This window comes from Anoplopoma fimbria, chromosome 14 (assembly GCF_027596085.1).
Source record: "Anoplopoma fimbria isolate UVic2021 breed Golden Eagle Sablefish chromosome 14, Afim_UVic_2022, whole genome shotgun sequence".
Classification (NCBI taxonomy): domain Eukaryota; kingdom Metazoa; phylum Chordata; class Actinopteri; order Perciformes; family Anoplopomatidae; genus Anoplopoma; species Anoplopoma fimbria.
Genome location: NC_072462.1, coordinates 11,136,227 through 11,161,995, shown reverse-complemented (window position 1 = coordinate 11,161,995; position 25,769 = coordinate 11,136,227). Strand labels below are relative to the sequence as shown.

The window sequence follows — 25,769 nt, the reverse complement described above, 5'->3', positions numbered from 1 at the left end:
TTTGTTTGTGGATTGCTGTTTTAAGGCCTTGTGTGCCGTTGTAGCCGTCACCATCTTGGATTATGGCTGACGCCATGTTTTTTCTTTTTCGCAAACAATCGACAGAAGTTAATTTATTTGGAATGTGGAGGAGTGACGTAGAGACGGCGTATACGGCTCTGGTAGAGACCTGTCAATCACAGTAAGCCCGCCCTAAAGCATAGTCTGCTTTACGGTCTATTTGACTCTAAATGGAGCATCATTTACGAAATGAACATCATGCTGAATTGAAGAAGACTTGGAACTAAAGATTGAGACCATTAACTCATGTGTACAGTGTTTACTGAGGTAATAAATCAAGAGAGAAGTAGAGTCATTTTCTCATAGACTTCTATACAGCCAGAGGAGTCGCCCCCTGCTGGTCGGTAGAGAGAAGGTTTAGCTGTGTAGGTTTTGACCACTTTGTACTACAGTATAGGTTATAGGAGTATTGTCAGGTTTCATGTTTTGTTTGTATCTTGTTGTACTGGAACTCTCACTAGGACGCTAGTGGCGCTTAAGTTCACAATGCTAAAAGTTATTGAAATCTTTGGCGGATTACAGGAAAACCTAAAGCGGGACCTACTGCCAACTGCTGACCAAACTACGCTTGTGCCGAGTTAGTCGCTCCAAGCCAGTAAATCGGTACACACCTTTATTTTCATGCAACATTTCAAAAGTTATCTTAAAATGATTGCCAAGTGAGTGAAAGCACCACTACTGTCTATAATCGTTTTTGTTGCATCTCTCAGTTCCCAGATCAGTTCACCAACTGAATGATCTCAGTGATTTAAGTAATAGTGACACGCACGCACATCTTGCTCAAGGACACTTCGACAGGTGGGCAGGATGAGCTGGGGATCCACACTGCTGAGTCACAGCCGCCCTTGAGCTGTATTATAATCAGAAATATTACCAAGATCATAAGAGATTGATTCAAATTTCAAAATGCATCCAACAAGTTCTGGTGAGATCAACGTCTTCCTGAGTCCCTTCATGTTGCCTGGCAACAGAGTGTGAAGCTCTCCTTATGGAATCGGTAAAAAAAAGCTCCGCGTCGGACTGTTTATCTTACTTTAAAGTTTATGTTACCTCCCTTACTAACTGCCTCTCCATCACTTGCTCATTATGTCTGCCTCTCTGTCATGGCTGCCTGCCCCCCCCCATCCTCCGTCAGCTCGTTGAAAGTGTGCGTTTTGCCATTGGGTCTCCCACTGTGTCGGCTAATTCAATGACTCTCCCCATCGTCTCTCTGCTGCTGTTAAATCACTGATACAAGCCGACCAGGAATTAGCCAATTACTGAATTACTGCTCCCCAGCATGTCGTTTAGCATTTAGCTCTGCAGCAAAATGGCCTTAAATACGACTGAGAAGGGGAGAAGGGGAGGATGAGAGAGAGAGAGAGAGAGCTGGAAAGATGAAGATTTTGCAGTGTAAGCCCTGTTGTTTCTATTAAAGACCTTCAACCTTTTCCAGCCGACGTCATGGAAAATATGTGTGCACACGTTGGCAACGGAAGTGACGCTTTGCCCCGGCTGACCAGACAAGTTAACAAGCTTTAACCATTGGATTTAGAGTGTCATAAGCTACAAAATATGGGGTTGTTACATGTTGGATTGTCAGAATCGAAAGCAGACTCTACAGTTGAAGCTGAAAATTGTAAATTGTTGGCGTAGATAATAAACACAGATGAGTTTCTGTTTAAAATTGATTGAAGGCTTTCAAATGGACACCTACATGTTTGTGTTTTCAACAGCAGCCGCCAACACGAGCAACCATGGACGTATTCTGCTGAGAGTCACCGGTTAACACGGTCACTCGTTAAAATGAAACACCGCTGCCGTGTAAGACTGCGAGCTATTAAACGTGTTGACTACCACTGGATGGTTCAGAAAGGCTTTTGTTTCAACTCAATGAAATCAAACATTTGAGTCTATGTCATGGTGTTTGTCATTCTGTACATGACCAGATAATGGAGCACGAGCTAGGGGGGATTGCCATCGGGTATCTCTGTCTCTACAGTAGTGTCAGGAGTATTTAGGACCAGTAGTAGGGATGTCCCGATCCAGCTTTTTGCACTTCCGATCCGATACCGATATTGTAGCTTTTAGCATCGGCCGATACCGATACCGGCCGATCCAAGCATGTATTAAAGATTAAAGATATTTACTTATTTTGTTGTACTACTCATGTTGAAAAGGGTTTTACTCTTAAGAACAACTAGCCAACTTAATTAGGTTAGTTTGAATAATCCACAATAGTTGGTAATGAGAAGCTGACCTGTTTATTCAGGGTTAAATAAACACAAAATAGACAAAATGTCCGCCTGTTCGTCTTTTTCGTTTTTTAGGGTAAAATAATCCCACACAGCTGACATTTTTATCGATAACTTTAAATCCTTAGTGGGACATGCACAGACAAGTGGGATGCTGGACAGGTCACTAGGTGTGCGCTAGGTGTGCTGAACAACGCGGACCGGATTTGGGGGGAAAAGCTGAAAAAAACTGGAATGGATTACCTACATTGGTGCGCTCAGTCGAGAACCAGGCTCCAAACACGGACCGGAGTTTTGAAAACAAACTGGATCGGGAGTCCGGATCGGGATTTTCCCGTGCAGGCCGATCCGATATTGATATGCATTTTTTTGCTAATATCGGCGGCCGATCCGATCCAAATATCGGATCGGGACATCCCTAACCAGTAGTACTGCAGTACCTGGTGTGTATCCTCTGTCCACGGTCAGGCTTTGGAAAGGCATCGGTCTCAGGCTGAACTTGTTGTGGGTGAAGCCGCAGGAGGGTGAAGGCAGAATACCAGGATACTGAGAGGAGTCCAGGGCTGGAACCGGGATGGCACTGACCACCGCTGAAACAGAGTGGCCAAACAGTCAGTAAACCAGGCTCCAGAAACAGAGGGGCCAAACAGTCAGTAAACCAGGCTCCAGAAACAGAGGGGCCAAACAGTCAGTAAACCAGGCTCCAGAAACAGAGGGGCCAAACAGTCAGTAAACCAGGCTCCAGAAACAGAGGGGCCAAACAGTCAGTAAACCAGGCTCCAGAAACTCCAGAAACAGAGGGGCCAAAAACAGTCAGTAAACCAGGCTCCAGAAACAGAGGGGCCAAACAGTCAGTAAACCAGGCTCCCAAACAGAAAACAGAGAAACAGGGGGCCAAACAGTCAGTAAACCAGGCTCCAGAAACAGAGGGGCCAAACAGTCAGTAAACCAGGCTCCAGAAACAGAGGGGCCAAACAGTCAGTAAACCAGGCTCCAGAAACAGAGGGGCCAAACAGTCAGTAAACCAGGCTCCAGAAACAGAGGGGTCAAACAGTCAGTAAACCAGGCTCCAGAAACAGAGGGAAACAGAGGGGCCAAACAGTCAGTAGGCTCCTGAAACAGGGGCCAAACAGTCAGCTCCAGAAACAGAGGGGCCAAACAGTCAGTAAACCAGGCTCCAGAAACAGAGGGGCCAAACAGTCAGTAAACCAGGCTCCAGAAACAGAGGGGCCAAACAGTCAGTAAACCAGGCTCCAGAAACAGAGGGGCCAAACAGTCAAAACCAGGCTCCAGAAACAGAGGGGCCAAACAGTCAGTAAACCAGGCTCCAGAAACAGAGGGGCCAAACAGTCAGTAAACCAGGCTCCTGAAGAAGAGAGGGGCCAAACAGTCAGTAAACCAGGCTCCAGAAACAGAGGGGCCAAACAGTCAGCAAGCTAGGCTCCTGAAACACAGGGACCAAACAGTCAGTAAACCAGGCTCCAGAAACAGAGGGGCCAAACAGTCAGTAAACCAGGCTCCAGAAACAGAGGGGCCAAACAGTCAGTAAACCAGGCTCCAGAAACAGAGGGGCCAAACAGTCAGTAAACTAGGCTCCTGAAACACAGGGAGTCAGTAAACCAGGCTCTAGAAACAGAGGGGCCAAACAGTCAGTAAACCAGGCTCCAGAAACAGAACAAACAGTCAGTAAACCAGGCTCAGAAACAGAGGGGCAAACAGTCAGTAAACCAGGCTGCTGGGAGGGATGCCTCGGTATATAAGCAGTAACAGGATTAAATGTATCATCTCACAGCATGAATAGAGGGGCCAAACAGTCAGTAAACCAGGCTCCAGAAACAGAGGGGCCAAAGAGTCAGTAAACAAGGCTCTAGAAACAGAGGGGCCAAACAGTCAGTAAACCAGGCTGCTGGGAGGGATGCCTCGGTATATAAGCAGTACAGGATTAAATGTATCATCTCACAGCATGAATAGGTGTAAGACAAATCTCTGAGTCACACACACACACACACACACACACACACACACACACACACACACACACACACACACACACACACACACACACACACACACACACACACACCAGTGAATGCAGCAGAGTTTGCAGTCTGACCAGACAGAGTTCATATTGTGACCTTGAGAGGGAACAGCAGGGAGTCAAACTCACCGAGACTGATAACACCGCCTCAGGTACACAACACACACACACAAAACACAGAGGGGCCTCTTATCTCCTAAACAGGCTTGAAGAGACAGTGTTGTGTGTGTGTCTGTCCGTCCGTCTGTCTGTGTGTGTGCATCTCTCCCTCGTCCTTCCCATGTTTGAGTCTCTCTCTCGATGTGCCTTTTCAAACAAACATTCAGTCATGCTAGAGGTGCGTTCAATATTGCCTTTCCCAACGTTAATGAATGTTTACCAGCCAAGACAGAGACGCTGGAATTGTTTTTGTGGAGTGGAATTAGTCACAAAGGCGTATTGCCTGATCTGAAAATAAAAAAAAGATTTGTGCAGAATTTTGGTTATTTCAAAAATGAGCGTTCCCATTGACACTAAGATACCAAGCAATTTTTATTACTTCAACATCAAAAAGCTAATAAAAATGTCCCCTCCAGAAGCTTTCTGTGTATTAGCAGAGCTCAAAAGAGGGGTGTTGTATGAGCAAGGGCGCTAGAAGTAGGGTTTAGGAAGTGGGAAAGGAGCCTGCTGTAATGACTTGATGAATATTATCAACTGAAGGATGGATGATAGTTGTTTACCTGAGGTGGGTGGGGGGCTCCCCGAGACATGTCCCGTCACCACTAAGGGTCCGGTTCTGAATATTTGTTTACAAACATCAGGTTAGCATTCTAAAAATAAATTTTGCAAAGAACGTTTTAAGTACGTTTTTGTTGATAATATCTCAAGACATTTTATTATGTAGGCTGGCCTCATCCAGCACTCGTAGCTATACCAACGAAAAATATTAAGTAACAATGAGCCGTAGTTCATAGATATGCCACAAAACAATTTGTTATTTTATCCACTTAATCAGTATAAAGGACTGATAAGACCATAAAAAGTGAAAAACAGCCATCATTCAAGCAAGAGTTCGTTCTCCATGTGAACAGAGAAGTCAATGTTGATTTATTTGTGTAATGTAGTTACGGCACTTCCGTAGTTATTTAAGCCAAACAAAGATCCAAACCTATCTACGTTTTTTCCATGAAGACGGAGGTTTATTTTGAAAATACACGTATGTTGATGAGGAGTAACTTTACGTAAGATATCATAAGAACCGTTGTATGAGGATCCATTATGTAACGTGCTCTGTACTGCTGGCCACAGAATGATGTTGCTTCCAGAGGTCTGGTTGTCATCCGTTATTTAGAACGGGACCCTTCGTGGTGAGGTGATGTCTTGTCATGTCATGTCAAACCCGTTCAATTGAATTGTAAGCGACTGACGTAAAACACTGAGTGCTCCTCTCCTCCACTGCTTCCTCTGAGCCACTCGCTCTGATTCTACTAAACCCTGATCAATACCAGTATTGATTGGAAAGTATTGAATATTTGGAAGCAGCAAGACTGTGATCAGCAGCTTTAGGGAGTGTGTGTGCTTGTGTGTGTGTTTGTGTGTGTGTGTGTTGTTTACATTATTTGTGCTGTGATCATTTAAAGAGAAGCAGGGTTTGATTACAGCAGCGAGACGACCAGAGATGAGCATGTCGGATCAATATCCTTATTGACTAAGAATATTGAGGATTTTGGTGCAGTGAGCTACAGGCTAATGGAGGGGTGTGTGTGTGTATGTGTGTGTGTGTGTGTGTGTGTGTGTGTGTGTGTGTGTTTTTTGAAAGAGAGAGAGATGCCAGACAAGACAATACGAGACAGAAATAGAAAAACCAAACGGAAAAGAGCAAAAGAGGAAATGTAGGTTTCTGAATTTGGGAGACAAACATAAATCTAACGATAAATAAGAAAGAAAGACGAAAGAGAACTGATGACATAATAAACATAAACCCTAGAAAACAGATGACAAAAGAAATGACTGAAGAAAAAAAAAGGAACCAAAAGAACGGGAAGAAAGGGTTTGAATTATATGACAAAAACAAACTCAGAAAAGATAGACAATTTAAAATACACAAAGACCGAGTATGGAGACAGGAAATAGGATGTATGAAAGCTTGATCCAAAAAGAGAGATGTCATAAATGTTTTTTAAACACACATGAAGATCGAGATGGAAAAACGTGAAACAAAGACGGAGAGAGAGCGAAGGAAACCAGACAGCAGACACAAAGAGATCAAAACAGAAGGTAGATAAAGAGATCAGTAGCATCAGTAGAGCAGAGATGTGGCAGCAGAGGGAGACGTGAAGAAGACCTGGGCTGCTTCAATGGCTGTACACAGAGTTTAACAAATGCTGATGTAAAAAAATTGACCGTTTTTTGATTTCCCTGATCAAATACGTTTATTTTAAGATGCTTGGAGAGCAAACATTGGATAACAACAGCTTTAAAACCATGGCAGTGGGCAGTAGCATACATGATCAGTTAGCACTCAGGATAAATGTTAAAATGAATGATCCACACTACAATCTGAAAATAGAGAAGAGGATAAATGATTCTCTGTCACCCTCTGTATTCACTGCCTGTATCCTTTCTCTGTGACTCCTCACGTGTCTCTCCCGCCACAGGTAGACGCATTATTTACCAGAATGACACACACATTATTCAGTTCATCTTTGAGATTGCATCATTTTGGATCTGAATTATAGAAATGTGTCTCAAACAGCACAAAATGGTAAGCAAAAGGTGTGTTTTACATTAATATGTTAGTACAATAATGCATTGATATTACACTTTAGTTATGCAAGGTGTTTGTGTCGTTGAATTGAGCCTATAGGATCCAATTTATAACCGAAGAACACATATATTTCTGTTATAATTACATAGTTTACATAGCACAGTGGTCAATACCTGCTCTTCCTCCCTCATCTCCACCACCTTCTCTCTTTCTTTTTCTGATATTCTCATCTTTTGCTGCATCTCTTTTTTCATCCCAAAGCTGAGCTTTTAATGTCAGTCAATTTCATTTTTTGTCTCCCTCAGTTGAGAATGAAACCACACCTAGGCTATTTAGAGGTGAAAGTGAAACTAAGTAGCTGAAATCACTGTCAGCTTTCTTTAATGTAGCGAAACCACAAAGAAGCTATTGGTCAGATGATGTGTCTGCAGATGAATGGCATTAACTAACTACCCGCAGTCCACCAGTTTAACTAGTCACCTGAAACACGCCTCGCATGGATTTAGTACGGTGTTGGGTAAAGATTTGGTAGTAACAACAAGATCATCCCCTTCATCACATCAGCGCCCACACACATGCACAAACACAGGCACACACAAGCAATGACGGCGATCAGATGAGACGGTTATCTCAACATTGTACAATATCGTTGCCGCACATAATTCAAGTGCTTTTATTTATAAAATACGAAGGTCTGGACCTTGGTAACCTTAATGGTGGATACAGCCATTGCTAATTCTGTAGAGACAGAGAGCTAAAGAGACAGAGGCAACGATAGAAACAATGCAGACCCTGCAGGCACTTTAAAATGAACTAACTGAGCCCTCATTATGTGCAAGAGGTTGCAGTTTGATTCAATTCTTGCAATATTACACAATCATGAAATCCAATTCAGAAGAATGCTCATCTATTTTACTCTTCCTGACCTTGTATCATTTCACAACAACCAGTTATTGGGCATAAATGAAGCACACTAGCACAACAAATGGGAGTGTAGTTCTCTTTACCACAAAATTGCAGTTTTGTGCTAATCTAAATTCGTCCATTAGCTGTCAGTTTTAACAAAGGATATCTGAAACTAAGCCCGAAGGATTTTTCTAAATCCACTTTTTAATTAGTTGTTGCATTCATTTAAAGGAGGTAAAGCTGGTTTGCTCAAATCCATTTGATAGAGAGATTAAAACGACCACCATCACCATGAGTATTTGAAATTAAACGAGAGAGGAGAGATTGACCAAGACAAAGCAGGTCGTCAGCATATGGTGAAATTTGATGGCCTGTAAAAGAATTTAAAGGTGTAGTATACTCCATCATTTACCTTAAAATATCTCGATACCTTTTTAACCGAAGCTCTCTCTTGTAAATTCCTGTAATGACACATTTATTTGGACGGGAAGAACAAAAAGGTGAAGCTATTTTCTGAAACCGTTTTCCTCTACAAAAAATAACATCGTAGGCTCCGCTATTACCAACTCCATTGCTACTGTTGTTTTATGTAAAGCATTGGAGCAAAGTACAACAGAAAGCTTAATAAGACATTGTTAGGTGACCAAAATGTTAAAATTAACCTTTATGAACTGAAAACACACTGTGAACCAGTTGAAAGGTGTGGAACGAAAACACAGACAACTTCCAGACACAGTGGTAACGAACCTTCACTGACTTTCCTCATTGAGCCCCTTTCTGTTTAAGCTTTATTAAGAAAAATAGCAAAAACAACAATTATTGGCAGAGATACAGCTGACTATCGCTTGGCTGTTCTTTTCAGAATTATGGACTAACAACAAAACGGGTGGTATATGAGTACCACCCGTTTTGTTTTCATCTGTGCAACAGGAAGTAGGGTCATTTTCTCAAAGACTTTTATACAATCAGACTAAAACTGAAAAGTCTGAGAGCAGTGAAGCCACGGGGCCACGGCTTAAGTGGAAGAAAGAATGAAGGAGGACCGGAGACCGGATGAAGAAGTGTGTCTCGCTTTCATAACAGAAAGAGAATCAGAAAGAGAGAAAAAAAAGATCAGAGTAGAGGACAGGTATGTGTGTTGGCAGAGTAAGCCTGAAGGCTTTTTCCTGTTTTACGGTTTATGTAAACACACAGGAGGTCTTGTCACATGCTAGAAAAATTATCAGTCACCCGCTGACTCACAGTCTCCAGAAAAGAACACCCAGCGTTGTAACCTAATTGTTGCTGCTCAGTGTAGCAGCTTTGGCTTGTAACAACTGCAGTAAACAACACGACAGAAGAAGAATAAAAAGGGGAGAGAAGGGAGGACACAAATCCTCACAGGCAGACAGAGAGCGGGGTAATTACAATATGAAACTTTCAGCTCAGACCGATGTGACTGCACACACAGAGACGCACACACTCCAAAGAGAGAGAAGGCAGTAATTAGATTATGTGCTTCTTCCCAGAGGAGAAACCGACTCATGGATGCGATGCGGTGTTACAGATGTTACACCGACAGGTGGCTCTCTGGATAGATGAATGGATCTTTATCACCCACAAAGGGAAATCCAGTACCATACTAACAGACAATACAATTAATAGAAACCACAGTAACATGATCCTAAAAAAGGAGATAAATAAAAGAAAAGCAAGGCCTTCTACTTATTCTGTGTGTGTGTGTGAGTGCACACACAAAGTACTGGAAATGTTAACATGTCCAGGACTTCCAGAAAGAGGGAACAATGAGGTTCTGCTTTTTAAGAAGATTATTAGCAGGGTTTTCAGGGGCAGCATTTCTGACGTGATCTCATCGCTACTCATCATATTTTGCCACTTGGACAGAAAACCCCGGCGTGACTTTATTTACGCCCGCCTCCATGGCCCCACCTGAGTCCTTTGACTCGGGCTATCTCCCTAATTGCGAGGCTTTCCCCTCCACTCCGTGCCCATAAGCAAAGGCTCTGCTCTTTGCTTGAATTGCTCTTTTCAGGTGAGATGTGAGCCATGGCTTGTTGTTTGGGCGGCTCTTAACAGCCTGTGTGGGTATAAGCATATAGTGAGTGGCCCTGGGTGAAAACCTGCCAATCTGTGCAGCCATTGCAGTCCCGCAGGCTCCGGACTGCTTCACTGGACCACACGTGGACTCTTCTCTGTTCATCTCTCTTTTGCTTCAGAATTTAGCCTGTGTGTGGGCAGCAGCTGAACAGCTAAATGGCGCTCACAGGTGGTTTCTGAGGGGATATGTAGGCCTTTTTGATGTTGCCATAACACATGTCCAGCTGGTTCTCTCCTCTTGTGTTACATGAACCTTACTGCCCCTACATGGGCTGCACAGAGTCCATCTATTTACAGCTACAACCGCCATGAACCCCACTCCATCATTCTGTTGATCAGCAGCCAATTGTTTCTCACATTCTACTAGGTGACTGTAGAACATTAAGTTTGATGGATCAATACTCAAAACAACACTGTGAATTCAAAGCACAAATACAAAGCCTCACAGTTTTCATTCATCTGGACTGAAACTTAGACACATTTATGAACCCTCTCACACTCTGTAAATTGACACTTGATAAGGGTTCACAACAAAACTTGTGCCACGACAACATCCTCCATCTCAAAGTCAGCAAAGCTAAAGAGCTGATTGTGGACTACAAGAAGTGAAAGGGATAAGGACACGCCCCCATCACCATCAACCGTGCATCCTGCTACGGCCCTGCTGACACCGACTGCTACCACCATTATTATTACTAGTCACATTACTATTACTATTACCTGTACCATTAAGCATTTTAGCTTTACTTCCACCCTGAAGCCCTTTTGCTTTCTCGCTCTGCAGGTTTCCATGAATCGTTGTGGTACCTGGACCGTAGTCGTGCCTCCTGCTGTGAGCCGACTGACACCCACTGCTACTTCGATTATTGTTATTAATCACATTACTATCCCTATTTTCATAATTATAATTCTACTGTAATAAGTGCTGCTGTTATTATAAGTAGTCTTATTATATGAATCATGTATGTCATATACATTGAATGTGTTGTATCTCTGTTATGCTGCTCATTCTGTACACATGACATCTATTGCATTCTGTCCATCCTGGGAGAAGGATCCCTCCTCTGTCGTTCTCCCATAGGTTTCTTCCTTTTTTCTCCCTGTTAAAGGGGTTTTTTAGGGGAGTTTTTCCTGTGCCGATGTGAGGGAAGGACAGAGGATGTCGCATGTGTACAGATTGTAAAGCCCTCTGAGGCAAATTTGTAATTTGTGATTTTGGGCTATACAAAATAAACTGAATTGAATTGAATTGAATCAACAGGACTACGGTAGAGTCAGCGGCTTCCGGTTTCTCTGGGTCCACTCACCACACAAACGCCAAAACCAACACTGTGTTTCTTTCGCTGCAGACTGAAGAGGTTCAACATAGACTCAAGAACGCTCTGCAACTTCTACAGGTGCACCATCAAGAGCGTCCTATCCAGCTACATCACCACCTGGTATGGCAGTAACACCAGTAGTAGTAGGTGAAAACTGCTCAGCGCCTCACTCAGGGCCAGCTTCATCCAACAGGAGAGAAGACCGCTGAACTCTTCAGCTCCTGAGCTCATCATCTGACAATCTGTTAACATATCTGTACATGTATCCTTAATACTTTTCATTATCAATAAACACTTACTACATCTTACTACATAAATCTCTGTAAATATATATATATATATATTTTTTTTTTTTTTTTACATCATTTCTTTAATACATATTTAATTAGCTTTGTTGGAGGGAGCCTGTGATTCAAGATTTCCATTGCCAACGCCTGCATCACAGGTTTTGTTGTAAATATGATAATAAAGAACTTGGAACTGAAAATTGAGTTGAACTTCAGACGTCTCTCTCTCTCTCTCTCTCACTCTCTCACACACACATTTCTTCTTCATCTCTCTCTCTCGTTGTCTCCCCCTTGCTCGTCCACCTCTCCTCATTCACTCATCCTCAGATCTTCTCCCTCTCCTCTCTGTCCTCTGAGTCAGTCTGAGTACAGGCTAATTATCTGTGTGAGAAAGTGTATGTGTGTGTGCGCGTGTTCTCTCTTCCCCCAACTTCACTTTAGCACAAAAGTCTTTTTACATCTCAACCACCCGGGGACAGACAGAGAGGAGAAGAGAGAGATGAACCGTCCTGACCATCATCATCACCCTAAGACACCCGACTGCCGCAGAAAGGTCACGTGATGTTCCATGCACCATCAGGAAGAACCGTGACCATAATACCAAATCAGTTTGAGTCAGGTCTGGTCCTGGATCCAGGAATCAGTGCGGGTATTTACTGAGAATCTGTGGACCTCTTAAGGGGAAAAAACCCAGTCCTTACAAAAGAACATATCGGAATTCATCATTGAAACACATTTCATATGTGATTCTGCTTCATCACATCAATGTGAAAGCACTTAATGTATTGGAAATGCAAGATTTTGATCATAAACCTTTGTCATCAAACTCACAATATGAAAACAACAACATCTGTCTACTTCGATAAAAAAAAATAGCCAAATTCACAAACACCTTTTAAAGCATCAATGGTTTGTAAAGATAAATCCCTAAAAGGGACCAACGATCGATAGCGACACATTCATGCGAAGCACCACCTCAAAGATAGGTCAACATTTAATGTACATTTATAGCCATGCTAGCCACTTCAGACTTTCACTGCAGTGCCGTCATGAGCTCCACATTTGTGGTTTCGAGGGAATTGGTTGAACAACTGTTAACTAACCCTTAATTAACTGAGTAAGGCGTGTCGTCAAAGCAAGCTAGCTACTCCGAAACGGTCACAAGTTCCAAAGAGACAAGTCCAAAGAACGGGCACTGCACTAGTTCTAATAACTCTGGTGATCTTCTGATATTTCATCTAGTGCCATAATCAGGTCCAATTAAATTCATCCAATACTTTGGTTATTGGCAAAATATCTGCAAAACAATGACGTTCCCATCAACTTCGGCTGCACTTTGTGTTTAGTGCTAATTAGCAAAAAAACACACGCTAAACTGAGATGTTGAATATGGTAAACGTTACACCAGCTTAACATCAGCATGTTTTTATTGTCATTGCAAGCATGTTAGTATAATGATGTTAACATTTAGCTCAGAGCACTGCTTGCAGAGACTTTTTTTTGCTTCTGAACACCTTTGAGCAAAGGAAACTAAGTAAATGGAGTTCCCGAGAGCCAGTGAACACACACATGCACAGAGTTGTGTCACTTACGTGTGTTGCTGGGCTGTGAGTCCATAGGAATCATCATCTTGCTTCGCGTTCCCCTCCTGGCCCCCAGGGAGCGATCCAGAGTGGAGATGCTGCTGGACGCCTCGTCGCCGTCAGCTCCTGGAACACCAAAATAATTCTTATTTTCTCCTTTTTTTAAACTGCCATAACAGAATATTAAAATGTGCTCAGCTAACAATTTTCCACTGGGAGAAATTATTTAAATATCTTATGATTAATACAGGCTTCATTACACAGCTGATGTAATCAGACTCATAATGGGTATAAATGAATCAGTTAGCACCACAGAAATGAAGGAAAGATTACTTTTTTATATTTAGCACGCAGATTATAAATGCAATAGAATTTTAAATTTTAGGTTTTTATGTTGCCAGGCAACATAGAGATGAACTCTGACATGACATATGCTTAATAAAAGACATCCATACTCGCATCAAAGTAAAGAAATAAAGGAAAATACACTTGATTAAAATTATAAAAATCATACATATGTGTAAACAAATAAGGTGGCTGGATAAGTGGATAAATAAATGAATGAATGAATCTGCATCCATCCTGTACCTGAGTGGCTGCTCTTGCTGCCCATCTGGCTCTCTGATTGGCTGTGTGCGACCTGGGGAAGGTCCTGGCAGGACTGTATGGGCGAATCGCGTACGGACGGGGCCACGCTGGGAGCTTTCTCCAGGTTCTTCATCTCCATCTCCTCGTGGTGGATCCACAGGTCGGGGGGCCGCAAGTCCTTCTGGCTGCCCTTCCTCTTGCTGGCACTGTGGCTCGCTCTCTTCCTGCACAGAGGACGAGACAAGTGAAGAAGTCAGTGGGCAGGAAGGAAGAACAGACTGAAGGTGTTAAGAGGACGACACTGTGAACCATGGGCGGACTGCTTTAAGAGTCATGTCGCTAGGCAACCCTCCAAATCCCAGCAGAACATGAACACCCCTGTACATCCACCATGAAACCAGTTGAAGTGCTCATGTGTGCTGTAATTTACCCGGACAAATTGGAACAAAATGAAGACAGAGAGATGATGGTGGAAGGAGAGACGAGGAGGACAAGGATTATACTGCTGAGCTGATCAGTGCTTTGCAGTAGAACATTTGATTTATGGACTGGATTATAAAAACTGAAACCGCTCTAACATTGCAAAACAATGAGATGTTACCAACTGGATTATAAAATAAAATGGATATTTGAGAAATGGGATTATAAAACAATACCGTTTGAAAGATCAGGATCAGAATAATTCCAATATAAAATAAAACAAAACTAAAATGTGACAAATATTTATTAAATAATATGATCTAAATGTCATGAACCAGACTATAAATGAAAAAGATAAATGTAGAAAAATACAGCCGGAAATAAAATAAAATTGGAATGTCACGAACGGAGTTGTGAAAGGGTTACAACAAATCCAGATTATTCAATAATACCATCCAAAATGTCATGAACTGGATTAATATCTAAAACACATGTTTATTAAATTACTAAATTGCAAAATGGGGCTCAAATTGTAATCCTTAGGATTTTCATGAAATCAAACCTCATTGTTAATCTTACTTATTTATTATGTCTGCACTAACCAGATGTCTGTATTTACCTCCCCCGCTTACTTCTCTATATGTTTCTATTGGTAGTGAGTGGTAGTGTTGTTTTTCTGACATAGGAACTGTTAAAATGAGTGTATGTTGGAGTATTAAACCACACTTTCTGTCACTATAACCATTGGATTAGTACAATAACAAAGATCAAAACATCATGAACAGGATTAGAAAATAAAAAACAATTTGACAACTGCTACAAAATAATACTGAAACCTGTTGAGGATTACAAAAAACCCACTGCTAAATGGGATTTAGAAGGCAGAAGATGAACCTAGGGTGATAAAAGCTAATTATTGTCAGGGCGTTCCCGGTTTTTGGGATGCACAAATTTTCAGAGCTTTGTCAGTTGGTGGGAAACACTTTTGAGACTCGATTTTTCCATGAAAAAGACTAAACAAGCCGAACAGATGCACAGATGCCTGCCATCACAGAGGTGAACGAAACGCCTTACTTCCTCTGCTGGGCGGAGGAGCGCCGGGTGCAGATGAGCGCCACGATGACGACCACGACCACGGTGATGGCTCCCACGGAAACCACGATGATGACCAGGAGGTTGCTGTTCTTCTGGGGCGTGGCGCTGCCGTGAGGTGGACGCATCTGACCAATGGGAGACTCTGAAATACATACAAAAGAGGAGTGGAGGTAGGGAATTATAAAACATGGTACAAAAAGTTTAGTCAGATTAACTGTCGAGGCGTGAGTTTTTCCTCATCTCAAATAAGGGTTTAACCATAATGGAATTATTGTGATTATTATTATCAAAATAAATTAAATCTCATGAAACTGTTTGCATTACATATAAATAACTTAAATGTGTATATGACTTTGTGTTTGCAAATCCCATGCAATTACTGTCAACACTGAAATTGAATAAAACTGCCAAACTGATAATGAACTTTAATGGTCAGTAGACTGAATGTTTTGGCAGAAATGTTCATTTGTGTAAGCCTGAGTACTACAAATTTAAATGTCCAGATTTTGGCTTGTTTCTTGTGAAAATTAACAGGAAAAAGTATTTTGCACGTGAATTTTCATTGTGGTTAAATTCCTAAAAGTTGATTGACAGATTTAAAATAAATCCCAGAACAAAAAGTTCAGCTGGATTAGTATAAAATGTATTTGTTAATATAGCTTTAATTAGTAATTTAATTTTAATTGACAATTATTATATATACTAATCACACTACATCACATACACAGAAATGTAAAATAACATTTCAATTGAATTAAATTATTACATTTTAATATTGTCATTGACTTCCACGGAGGATGTTGTAAGAATGTTCCTTCATCGAGGAGATACTGTATTTTGAAAGATGATATATCATATTATGACATTGTGAATAAAGATTTTAATTTGTTCTATGATTCTAAATGTTTAGATGCAAGAAGCCTCATAGCTTTAACACAATAAATAGAAGCTATTTACAATAATACATGTAATCTCCACAATCCTATTAATCCACCTGTTTATGTCTTTTAATTAAGATACAGACCACAAACAAAACAAAAAAAGTTCTTCTTTAGCTAAAGGGAAAAAAACACAACAAAAAAAAATAAAACCCTCCAGAATTAAAGCCCAAGTGGTTTCACTGGACTGAAAACACAAAGCTGCTGCTGCTGCTGTAACAATCAATACAATGTGTGCGCGTAGGTCCGTGTGTGTTTGTGTGTGTGTGCATGTATGTGACAGGTGTAACGGGAGAAAGCGGAATTGATGACAAGCTCTGTCATTCATTAACTCGACCTTGGAGCAGAGAGAGAGGGAAAATAGGAAGACACAGGAGAAGCATTCGGTCTGTGTAGAGAGGGAAGTGTGCTATAGAGAGAGGAAGACAGGAGGAAGAGGAAGAAGCAGGAGTGTGTGTGTGTGTGTGTGTGTGTGTGTGTGTGTGTGTGTGTGTGTGTGTGTGTGTGTTGGGGGTGATAGAGAGGGCTAAGAGAGAGAGAAAGGACAGAATGGAGGGTAGAGGAGGGGAGAGATGGAGGAAAGATAGATTAAGAAAAATATATGTGAGAGAGGCACTTTACCTCTTTCACCTTCTCTCTCTCTCTCTCTCTCTCCAGTCTCCCTCAATGAAGACCACAATCCATCACAGCTTACAGCTGCAGCACAGCGGCCATAATATCACTTTATTTTCTTTTCCTTTCTTAAAAAGTTACGTTTCATCATCTTTCATTTTTTTATGTGATTTTTAAACAGTACTCTGAACCTTTGCTGATATTTGCTCCCTTCACAGGGCCGGACTGAAAGTTGAGATCATAAACATAAAAAAGGGTTCTACCTCTGGGGAGTGGGAATGGGACTGGGAAATGTGGTGGTAATCTGATAAGCAGTTGTTGAGATATCAGTCTGTGAAGAGAAGAGTATGATGGATGGACTGACGTACTGATTACTCTGCTCAGGCCCTGAATACAGGACGTGACATCATAATATTATTATCACATCGATAAGTGTTTTTTTTTTTAAACATTTCATTTGCCTTTGTGGAATAATAAAGTTTTTTTATTGTATTGTGTTATGCGATAGATTTAAATGAAAGCCTACAGAGGTGGGCGTCGCTTAGCAACTGCAGCGTAAAACCAGGCAGCAATTTCTGCTATGAATGCATGACAAAGGAACTTTTATTTATTGATCATACCTGGGTGATTTCAATCAAACAAACCTCAGATCTGTTTCGCCTAAAATTTTACCGGTATGTCCACATAACCACCAGAGGACACAACACACTGGGCCATGTTTACACTGATACTCCTGGCAACAACAAAGCCTGCCCCCACTTTGGACAATCAGATCATATTTTCCTGCTCCTGCTGCCTACTCACGCCCAGCTAATTAAACAAGCTACAAGATTGTTTAGTAGGTACAGACTGGCTCATGTTCAGGTATGCGGCCACCCAGGAGAACGATATCAATCTTCAGGAATTAACATCAACAGTCACATCGTATGTTGGCAAATATGTTGATGATGTTGTGATCACAAAGACAATAAAATCATCCCCCAACGGGAAAGCCTGAACGAACAGAGAGGTGATGGCACTAAAATGCTGTCTTTCAATTCAGGTGATGAGGAAGGAAACAGTATCTTCAGAGCAAGACTGGAAGGTGGGCATCAAGGAAGAGAGAGACCCGAACACCAACAACTAACTGATGTCATCACTGACATTTTCAAGATATCACTGTGACAGTATAGTGTTCCCGCCTGCTTCAAGACAGCCACCATCGTCCCTGTACCGAAATCATCTGCAGTCTAAATAACACATGGCCTCATTCTGATGAAGTGCTTTGTGAAACTGGTTCCCACATCAAAAGCAAAGCCAGCCAGCCTGGACCCTCACCAGTTTGCACACAGAGCCAACAGATCAACAGAGGACGCTGTCTCACTGCTCTCCACTCAGCCATCACTCATCTTTAGAATAACAACAGCTACATCACAATGTTGTTTGTTGATTTCAGCTCAGCCTTCAACACAATCTCCCCCATGAAACCAATTGATAAGCTAATCATTCTGGTACTGAGTACCTCACTCTGTAACTAGTTATTAGACTTTCTCACAAACAGACCCCAGTTTTTATGAATGGCAGACACATATCCTCCACTCTAATGTGGCTTTCTAGCTGGTTATACTCGTCATCATATCGATAAACTACGTCACTTGTTCTGATAGAATGCAAAACATTTTTAACAAATCAAATGTCAGTGTTTGACATTTCTGTATTAGCAAAAAAGTACATTAGCAAGATTTTTTTCCCTTGTGACTGGGCTGGGTTTTGTGCATGCCAGCTCACTCTCCATCACATGGCTTCCTGGGACTGTTGATGTTATTAATAAGACCTGTGCTTTTCCTACATGAACTGCTGTTGAGAACACTGAGGACCCAATTTTTTTCCTGATAGTATGATGGCTTTAATTCTATAGTATCAAACGTACACATAGTGTGTATTGTTTATATAATAAAAATGCTTAAATGGCACTTAAAACACTGCATTTAATAAAAATATATAAAGGATTCATTATTTCTACACCAGAATTGTATTCCTGACAGTATGGAAATAGCTTAACAGACATTCTATTGGGTAATTAAACTCTAACGCTGTAGTTTATGCACCTATAATTTCCCAGAAAGAATGATGTAATTCGGTGTTAATTCCAGAAAAAATGGAGACAAAGATTTTTTTGTATTCGAGTTAGTGGAGATTATAAGCAGTCTTCTGCTAAGCAATTCATCTGTTGAGTTTGAATCATAAGATAAATTGAAATAATTAAATGTAAAACTTAAAAAGATAAAAGCGGTCGAGAAAAATCTATCCTTTGAGGTGACTATTAAATAAAGCACATGGCATCATGGCAAGTATAATCACCACAAATGTGAGTTTGTCATTAAAGTAAAATAGTTTAACACAATAAATCAGAATTGTATGGACTATAAAAAAAGAAATGTCACAGCTGTAGGTGACTGCTTTAAGTGACAGAAGTAGAGAGGAGGTTGAAGCTGAGCCGCAAGCAACACGTATGTCAGTGACGATAACAGGAACACCGACAACATGTGCTGAGATGCCCTTGAGCACGGTGCCGAATCCCCCGGCGGCTCAGAGACACCGCGTGGAATAAATCAGAAGCTCTCGTCGCTCAGTCGGTTCAAAAAGCCACAACAACATCAACAAATCACACGAGCGACAGGAAGTGTAGAAATCCTCACAAAGCCCTGAAACATCCAGCGGGGAAACAAAGAGGCCTCACACAAGCAGTTTTTAACATTCAGCCTGCTGATGCTGGACACTTTCTCAGTGGCCGCACAATGTAGGGCAACATACAGAATAATGAAAATATAGAGCCAGATGAAACCAATGTAATGGTTAAAGCCAGCCCAGGAGGGCCTGTTTTATTGTGAACAATATAATTTATAAATGAACAACTATTTATATTTAAATCCTTCATTTTGCCATACTACATAGTGGGAGATAACAGGTGTTATTTAGGAAGTCAAGCAAACGTGCATTTAGCATGGAAATGGAACTGCAACACTTTAATGGAATATTTATTTACTAATTCATGACAAAGATGCTTTTATTCTGCTATGATGAAAATGTTCTTATTGTTAACATTATAGTTACATACTGTTTTCGTTTTTATGACAAGAATACTGAACCTAAATGAGTTCATAACTGGGGACATATTTTTAAATGTATGTATACATTACTTTCTTATTGTAGCGAACATAGAGTCTTTGGGTCCTTTTTTAAAACTGTGAATAATACAAAATGTATAGTCACGGATAATTCTCATGCACAGTCATGAATGTGAATTGTACAAACTGTATACCTTCATTTTTATACCATATCAGGCAAAAGGTCTTATACCAGCAGCTTGGGTCTAGAGTTGGGACTGTCTGTTTAATAGTCTACCACTTTTGTCCAGAATGAAAAAAAAACTATTACATGGAGTTTCACCCAGTTTTGTACAGATATTGAGACATTTCCTCTAGCGCCACTATAATGTGACTCAAAAATCTGTTTGATGGATTGCCATGAAATGTAGATATTTAATGTAGATATATAACTATTTCCCTTATCTTTCTGTATGGCACCATTATCATCTGGGCTTTGTCTATGTGTCCAATACTCTGGTTTATAACCAAAGACCTGCAAAATTAACGACATTCCCATCAGTCTTAGCGTTACTTTGTTTTTGGTGTTGGTTAGCCATGTTAGCATGCTAACAAATGAAACCAAGATGGTGAACATGGTCAACCTTAACGTCATCATATTAGCATTGTCACTGTGAGCATATTAGCATGCTGGCGCTAGAATTAAGCTCCTTGCCTCACAGACCTGCTAACATGACTGTAGACTGTCCTGTTCTTGTCATCATTGGATTTCTGTTCATACTAAATAACTTTAAAATCATTTTTTTTATTAATTGTTTAGGCATAATTATGTTATTAGGTCATACATAATGCCAATCCTTTTTGAACAAATGACATTGAGAAGAAATGGTTAAACCTTTCAGATAGTGAAGTTTCAAGGGAGCATGAGGGTTCAAGATGTTATTTAAAACCCCTTTGAAAAGCCAGACATGTTGTTAACTTTAATTGCTAGGAAGCTCTCAGCCATGACAATAGCCGACTTCACCTCCTCAGGAGAAAATAGGGGCCGAGAGAAGACTTTTCTTGAATGCCTAACAGCACGTGAACTGCTCAGAACATAGACTTCAGATGGAGGACGTGTTCTCACTTCCATCGCCCAAACCAATGCACAAAGCACAGCCACAACATGTTGGCGAAAGAGAATCCAAGCTGTCAAACAAGACGCCACAGTCCCTTTCCATTGGATCAAATACCTAATTAAAACCAAACTTATCATGAAAACATACATCAGTGTGATAAGAACTACCTAAAATGACAGAAACCATGTCCAATCTGCTAACATGAGCTGATCAAGATGTTTCGGCTTCACTTTTGGGGAGCTGTCACGTCGTCCAGTTTTAAATTCAGCCAGTGGATCATTGTCTAGGCTCCTGTGCAGACAGTTAAATGTAGAGACCTGCAGAGCTGTGACCTGGTGGAAAGAGTCTGCGCTGGAATATTTTCTGTAGGCCGTTTTTCAAGTGAGAGGAGGATAGGCCATATAACTGACGACACTGTGTAAAAGATGAAATACGGCGGAGGTGATGAACGAGGCTTCGCCCTCGCTGACCCGCCGTAAAACCGCGAGGAGGTCGGAGGTCAGAGAGGACGGATTTATGATCTTCTCCGGCAGCAGTGCAGCAGCAAATCTGACAAATTGTTAGAGGGACTGCCCTCAGACACACACAAACACACGCCTTCTGCTCAAATGTCCTTCAGTGAGACTCTGTATCAATGCCAGATTCAGACCCTGCGAGGAGGGGTAACTGAACAGCTTTTCTTTAAACAGAAATAAGACCTCTGACCTCCTTGCGAGGGGAGGGGTAACTGAACAGCTTTTCTTTAAACAGAAATAAGAGGAGACAGTTATGGTTATGGTCCATGATTTGTATTGTGAGCAACAGCTTTAGCAGTAGTGTTGGTGTCATTACCAGCAGCAGCATTAGCATTGTGTGCAGCAGAGTATTTCCTTCAGCATTAGTGTACTTTTACTTTTAAGTACTTTCAGCAATAATATTAGCAATAGCAGAATTATAACCATTAGCTTTAATATTAGCATTGCCGTGTGCATTATGATTGATATTAGCAGTAGCATGAATATTACCTTTAGCATTAAATTTGATGTAAAGTCAATGGGTTTTTCAATGAGTTTTTGGTTAGAGGCCTGAAATAAGACGGTTGCTAACAAGTGGCTAAAAGAGACCACTAAATGTCTTTATTTTATCGTAAGAATAAATCTGAATCTTTGTTTGCCACAGAGCTTAATTTTTGCAATAATCCCAAATCTAATGGAACCATGCCATTGGGTTATGTCTTGATCATTGGAAATATTAAGGTAAAAGTAAATTACTTGATATTTATAATAACATTAAAACTGGCTTTTCTTTGGAGATTAGTGACAGTCTTAAGGGATAAAAATATCTCAAAATGGGAGCATAAATTATAGTTAAAGTAAAACTGTTCTCATGTAAATATGAAATGTGAAATGTTTTAATAATTATTATTTAGCGTCATCAGGTTTATGATATTGAAGTTCTATATTCTTTGTGGTAAAAACTAGAAGCTCATGTTCTCCCCTGTCTTTGTCCTACTCAAAAGTCATTATCAGTAATGTTATTGTTGTTCTTGGCATTATATTAAAAACTACAAGCGGGTGATTGATGTGGCACAACACTCTTTTCTTGCTCCTCCATAAAGATTATTTCCTCCAGTTTGTATAAAACACTGATTGATGGTGAGATAGTGAATCTAATTAATTTTTTTCCTGCCGGCAGCGATACGACAACAAAACAGGAAGCAACCCTAACGGACTGTAAATCAGCAGAGCTGCAGGACATGGAGAGTCATTAAGCTAAGTTCAGACATGACTGAGCAGAGTGATCAAAGACAACGACTAAGTCTCTGTGAATTAACTCGGCTCCCAGGAGATTTGGTCTCAATGCAGCAAATAGAGTTCAAGAATGAACCCAAATGTGATTCCGCTTTCGGCCAAGCCGAAAAACAAGGTGTGTGTGTGTGTTACCGTTGATGCTGCTCCTGTCAATGAGGTTGGTGTCAGACGGCCAGTAGGCGTGGTCTCCCCCTCGACCTGGACATAGGAGAAATAAACAGGAACATCAGGAAGGAAACAAAAAAAGGAAATAGAAAATGGCTGAGATGAAGATGGAAAAGTCATTTTGCGGCGAGATTGGTTCCTTGTTAGGAAATAAATTACTTTGTAAAGACGGTGCGCACACGCACACACACACACACATCAGACGTGTGCTCTCTCTCCCAGGTTTTATCAACTTGCCTGGATACAAACACTTAATGGGTATTTGGATTGGTTCCCATAGAAAGGACCTACAGTCCTTTAGTGTTATTTCAGCTGCATACATTTTTTTGGCTTCTGGATCTTTGGGTAAATAATGAAGATACACAGTAATAGCACTCCACTCTTTGGCAAGGGTTTATTTGTGAACAAATATAATGAATGATATATAAAAGGAAGAAAAAAAAGTTTTACTATGGCATATTTAGTCTTTCAGCTTATTGGGAGTTATCTATAGTGATGACAATGGTACACAATTATGTCAAATTTAATTATTTAATGTCAAAAAACTAGAAATGTTATAGAGGGAGGAGCCCTAAACCCAATATCTCCTAGTATATTTTATTCAATGTAGAAATATATTGGAGAATCCTGACTGTGACACTGCTGGTTAAACCTGATAGCTTAAGTATAGCTCACAAGCCTCAGCTCTGAATACACACCTGCCTATCTGTCAGACTTGAGTTGATTCCTATAATATATATTATAGAGTGATACTTAAGGCTACAAATAAGAGAGGAAAGCACTTAACAGTACTAACACCATATAATATACGGTGCATATTTGTTAATATGCAAATACACCCCCAAAACTCTATGATGTTTTAGTTGGATTAACGAGGGCCTACTATAGTAGATGCTGTTCAGGCCGGTTAGAGCGACATCTGAGCCTAGCAGACAAGATTAGGAATGGGGACGTCATTGTCTTGCATAGCTAGCTATCTATGGAGCCCACATTAATGGAATAATGGCCACAAATAAACAGCAAAAGAGTGGATGAAACATAACAACTCTTAAATTAAAAATGTTTTTTGATATTTTTCTAAAGGTGTTTAGTTTGTGGCTTTTAGTCTCATTCCTGTATTAGTGGGATTTTGAGTAGATATAGTGAAATTGGCAGGTATTTCTTATGTCTTTGCTAACCAGAAGTTGAGCCAGTAGGAGAATTTGGAACACTAAAGGGGGAAATCTGAGGTGGAAGTCAGAAACAGATCATCACAGAAGGCTGCCAAGAGAACAGAGATTGGAAACTGATGAGAGAGATTTTCCAAAAACCTCCCAACTGTCGTCGCAAAACTGAATCCAAAGACATCCACATCTCAAAGTAACCCTGAAGCCAAACCACGATACATAATTCTCCCACATTTTAAAACTAAAGCTGCTCTCTTTCTCAGCAGCAGAAACCGTAGTGAGTTTCGGGGCCGTGAAATATGAAGCAGATTTAGTGTGTTTTTCATGCAGTTTGAAGCTGCAGGAACAAGTTTGATTCGAGCTTGATTTCAAAATCTTCATGTTTCTGAAAACACTCATTAATTATGTTTCTTGCCAGCCTATCTTTGTGTGTGCATTAAACAGTGTGTATGTGTTTGTGTGTTTACAGTGTAAGGCTCACAGTAACAAGGCTGAACATCAATCTTCCCTTCTCCCCTGACAACACTTCTGATTTATATGGAGAAGGACCGCAGTGTCCACACACACACACACACACACACACACACACACACACACACACACACACACACATACACAAAGACACTCACACAAACATGCACACAGACACACACATCTGTCAGTGACAAACAGCACCATTTAACACCCTGACACAGGAGCTGAGACTCTGGTTCAGTGTCCCCATCGCTTCACTGCACTTAAGTCCAGCTGCACTGGAAATTCCCAGACTGCATTTGTAGAAAGCACTTTGGATCGGACAAAGGTGGTCTGAGTGCTGTTTTCCACCCTGTATATCATAGCGAGGTATGTGCTGGGAATGTTCGATGATGTCATAGAAAAGGTTGGGAGCTGTATCTGTATTCCCAGCAGGAAGTCATTGACAGTTCTGCATTTTGTTTCTGATTTCTATGGACAAAATAGTTTGGTCAAGTCTTGGTGTAGTCCAGCGTGCACTAGGTGGACCTAAGTTTGAAGCAGCTAGGATGAGAGCCAGCACCTTTATAATTTATGGAACTCTGATGGAAAATGGTGAATTGCCTCCATCAGTTGGCGAGTCAAAAGGGTTCAACTGTAGATATTATGTGGAAATTTGTAGCACCCATTGTGTTTCCTATTTTCAAGTGTTGTAAACTTGCATTCTTTCTAACAGCCAGCAGGGGGGGACTCCTCTGTTTGAGAAAATGACTGTACTTCTCACTTGATTTATTGTGGGTTGGTAATGTCTCGACAACCGTTGGATGGATTGACGTGAATCTTGATAAAGACATTCATGTTGACCTCGGGAAGGATTGCGATAACTTTGGTGATCCCCTGACGTTTCACCTAGTACCATCATCATGCCAGAATTTCAATTTGTTCATTATGATTTATGATTGTTTTTTTAACCAAATTCCTGAACAATGCCATTTGGCACCAAACCCCCAAGAAACTGCTCCAGGGGAGGCATCCAATGGCTCTGAAGAATGCATTTGCGTGGTGTGG

General features: G+C 40.9%; 1 protein-coding gene across 1 annotated transcript in view; it reads right to left on the bottom strand.

The window, feature by feature from the left end:
• The window catches only part of dcc (DCC netrin 1 receptor), a 240,727-nt gene that overhangs the window by 26,830 nt on the left and 188,128 nt on the right, over positions 1-25,769 (bottom strand). The window contains exons 22-26 of the mRNA XM_054612210.1: positions 23,050-23,115; positions 15,353-15,515; positions 13,859-14,082; positions 13,280-13,396; positions 2,735-2,884 (exon numbers count right to left, since the gene is read on the bottom strand). Of these exons, the coding sequence (XP_054468185.1) occupies positions 2,735-2,884; positions 13,280-13,396; positions 13,859-14,082; positions 15,353-15,515; positions 23,050-23,115 (720 nt within the window). The remainder of the gene's footprint in view (positions 1-2,734; positions 2,885-13,279; positions 13,397-13,858; positions 14,083-15,352; positions 15,516-23,049; positions 23,116-25,769) is intronic.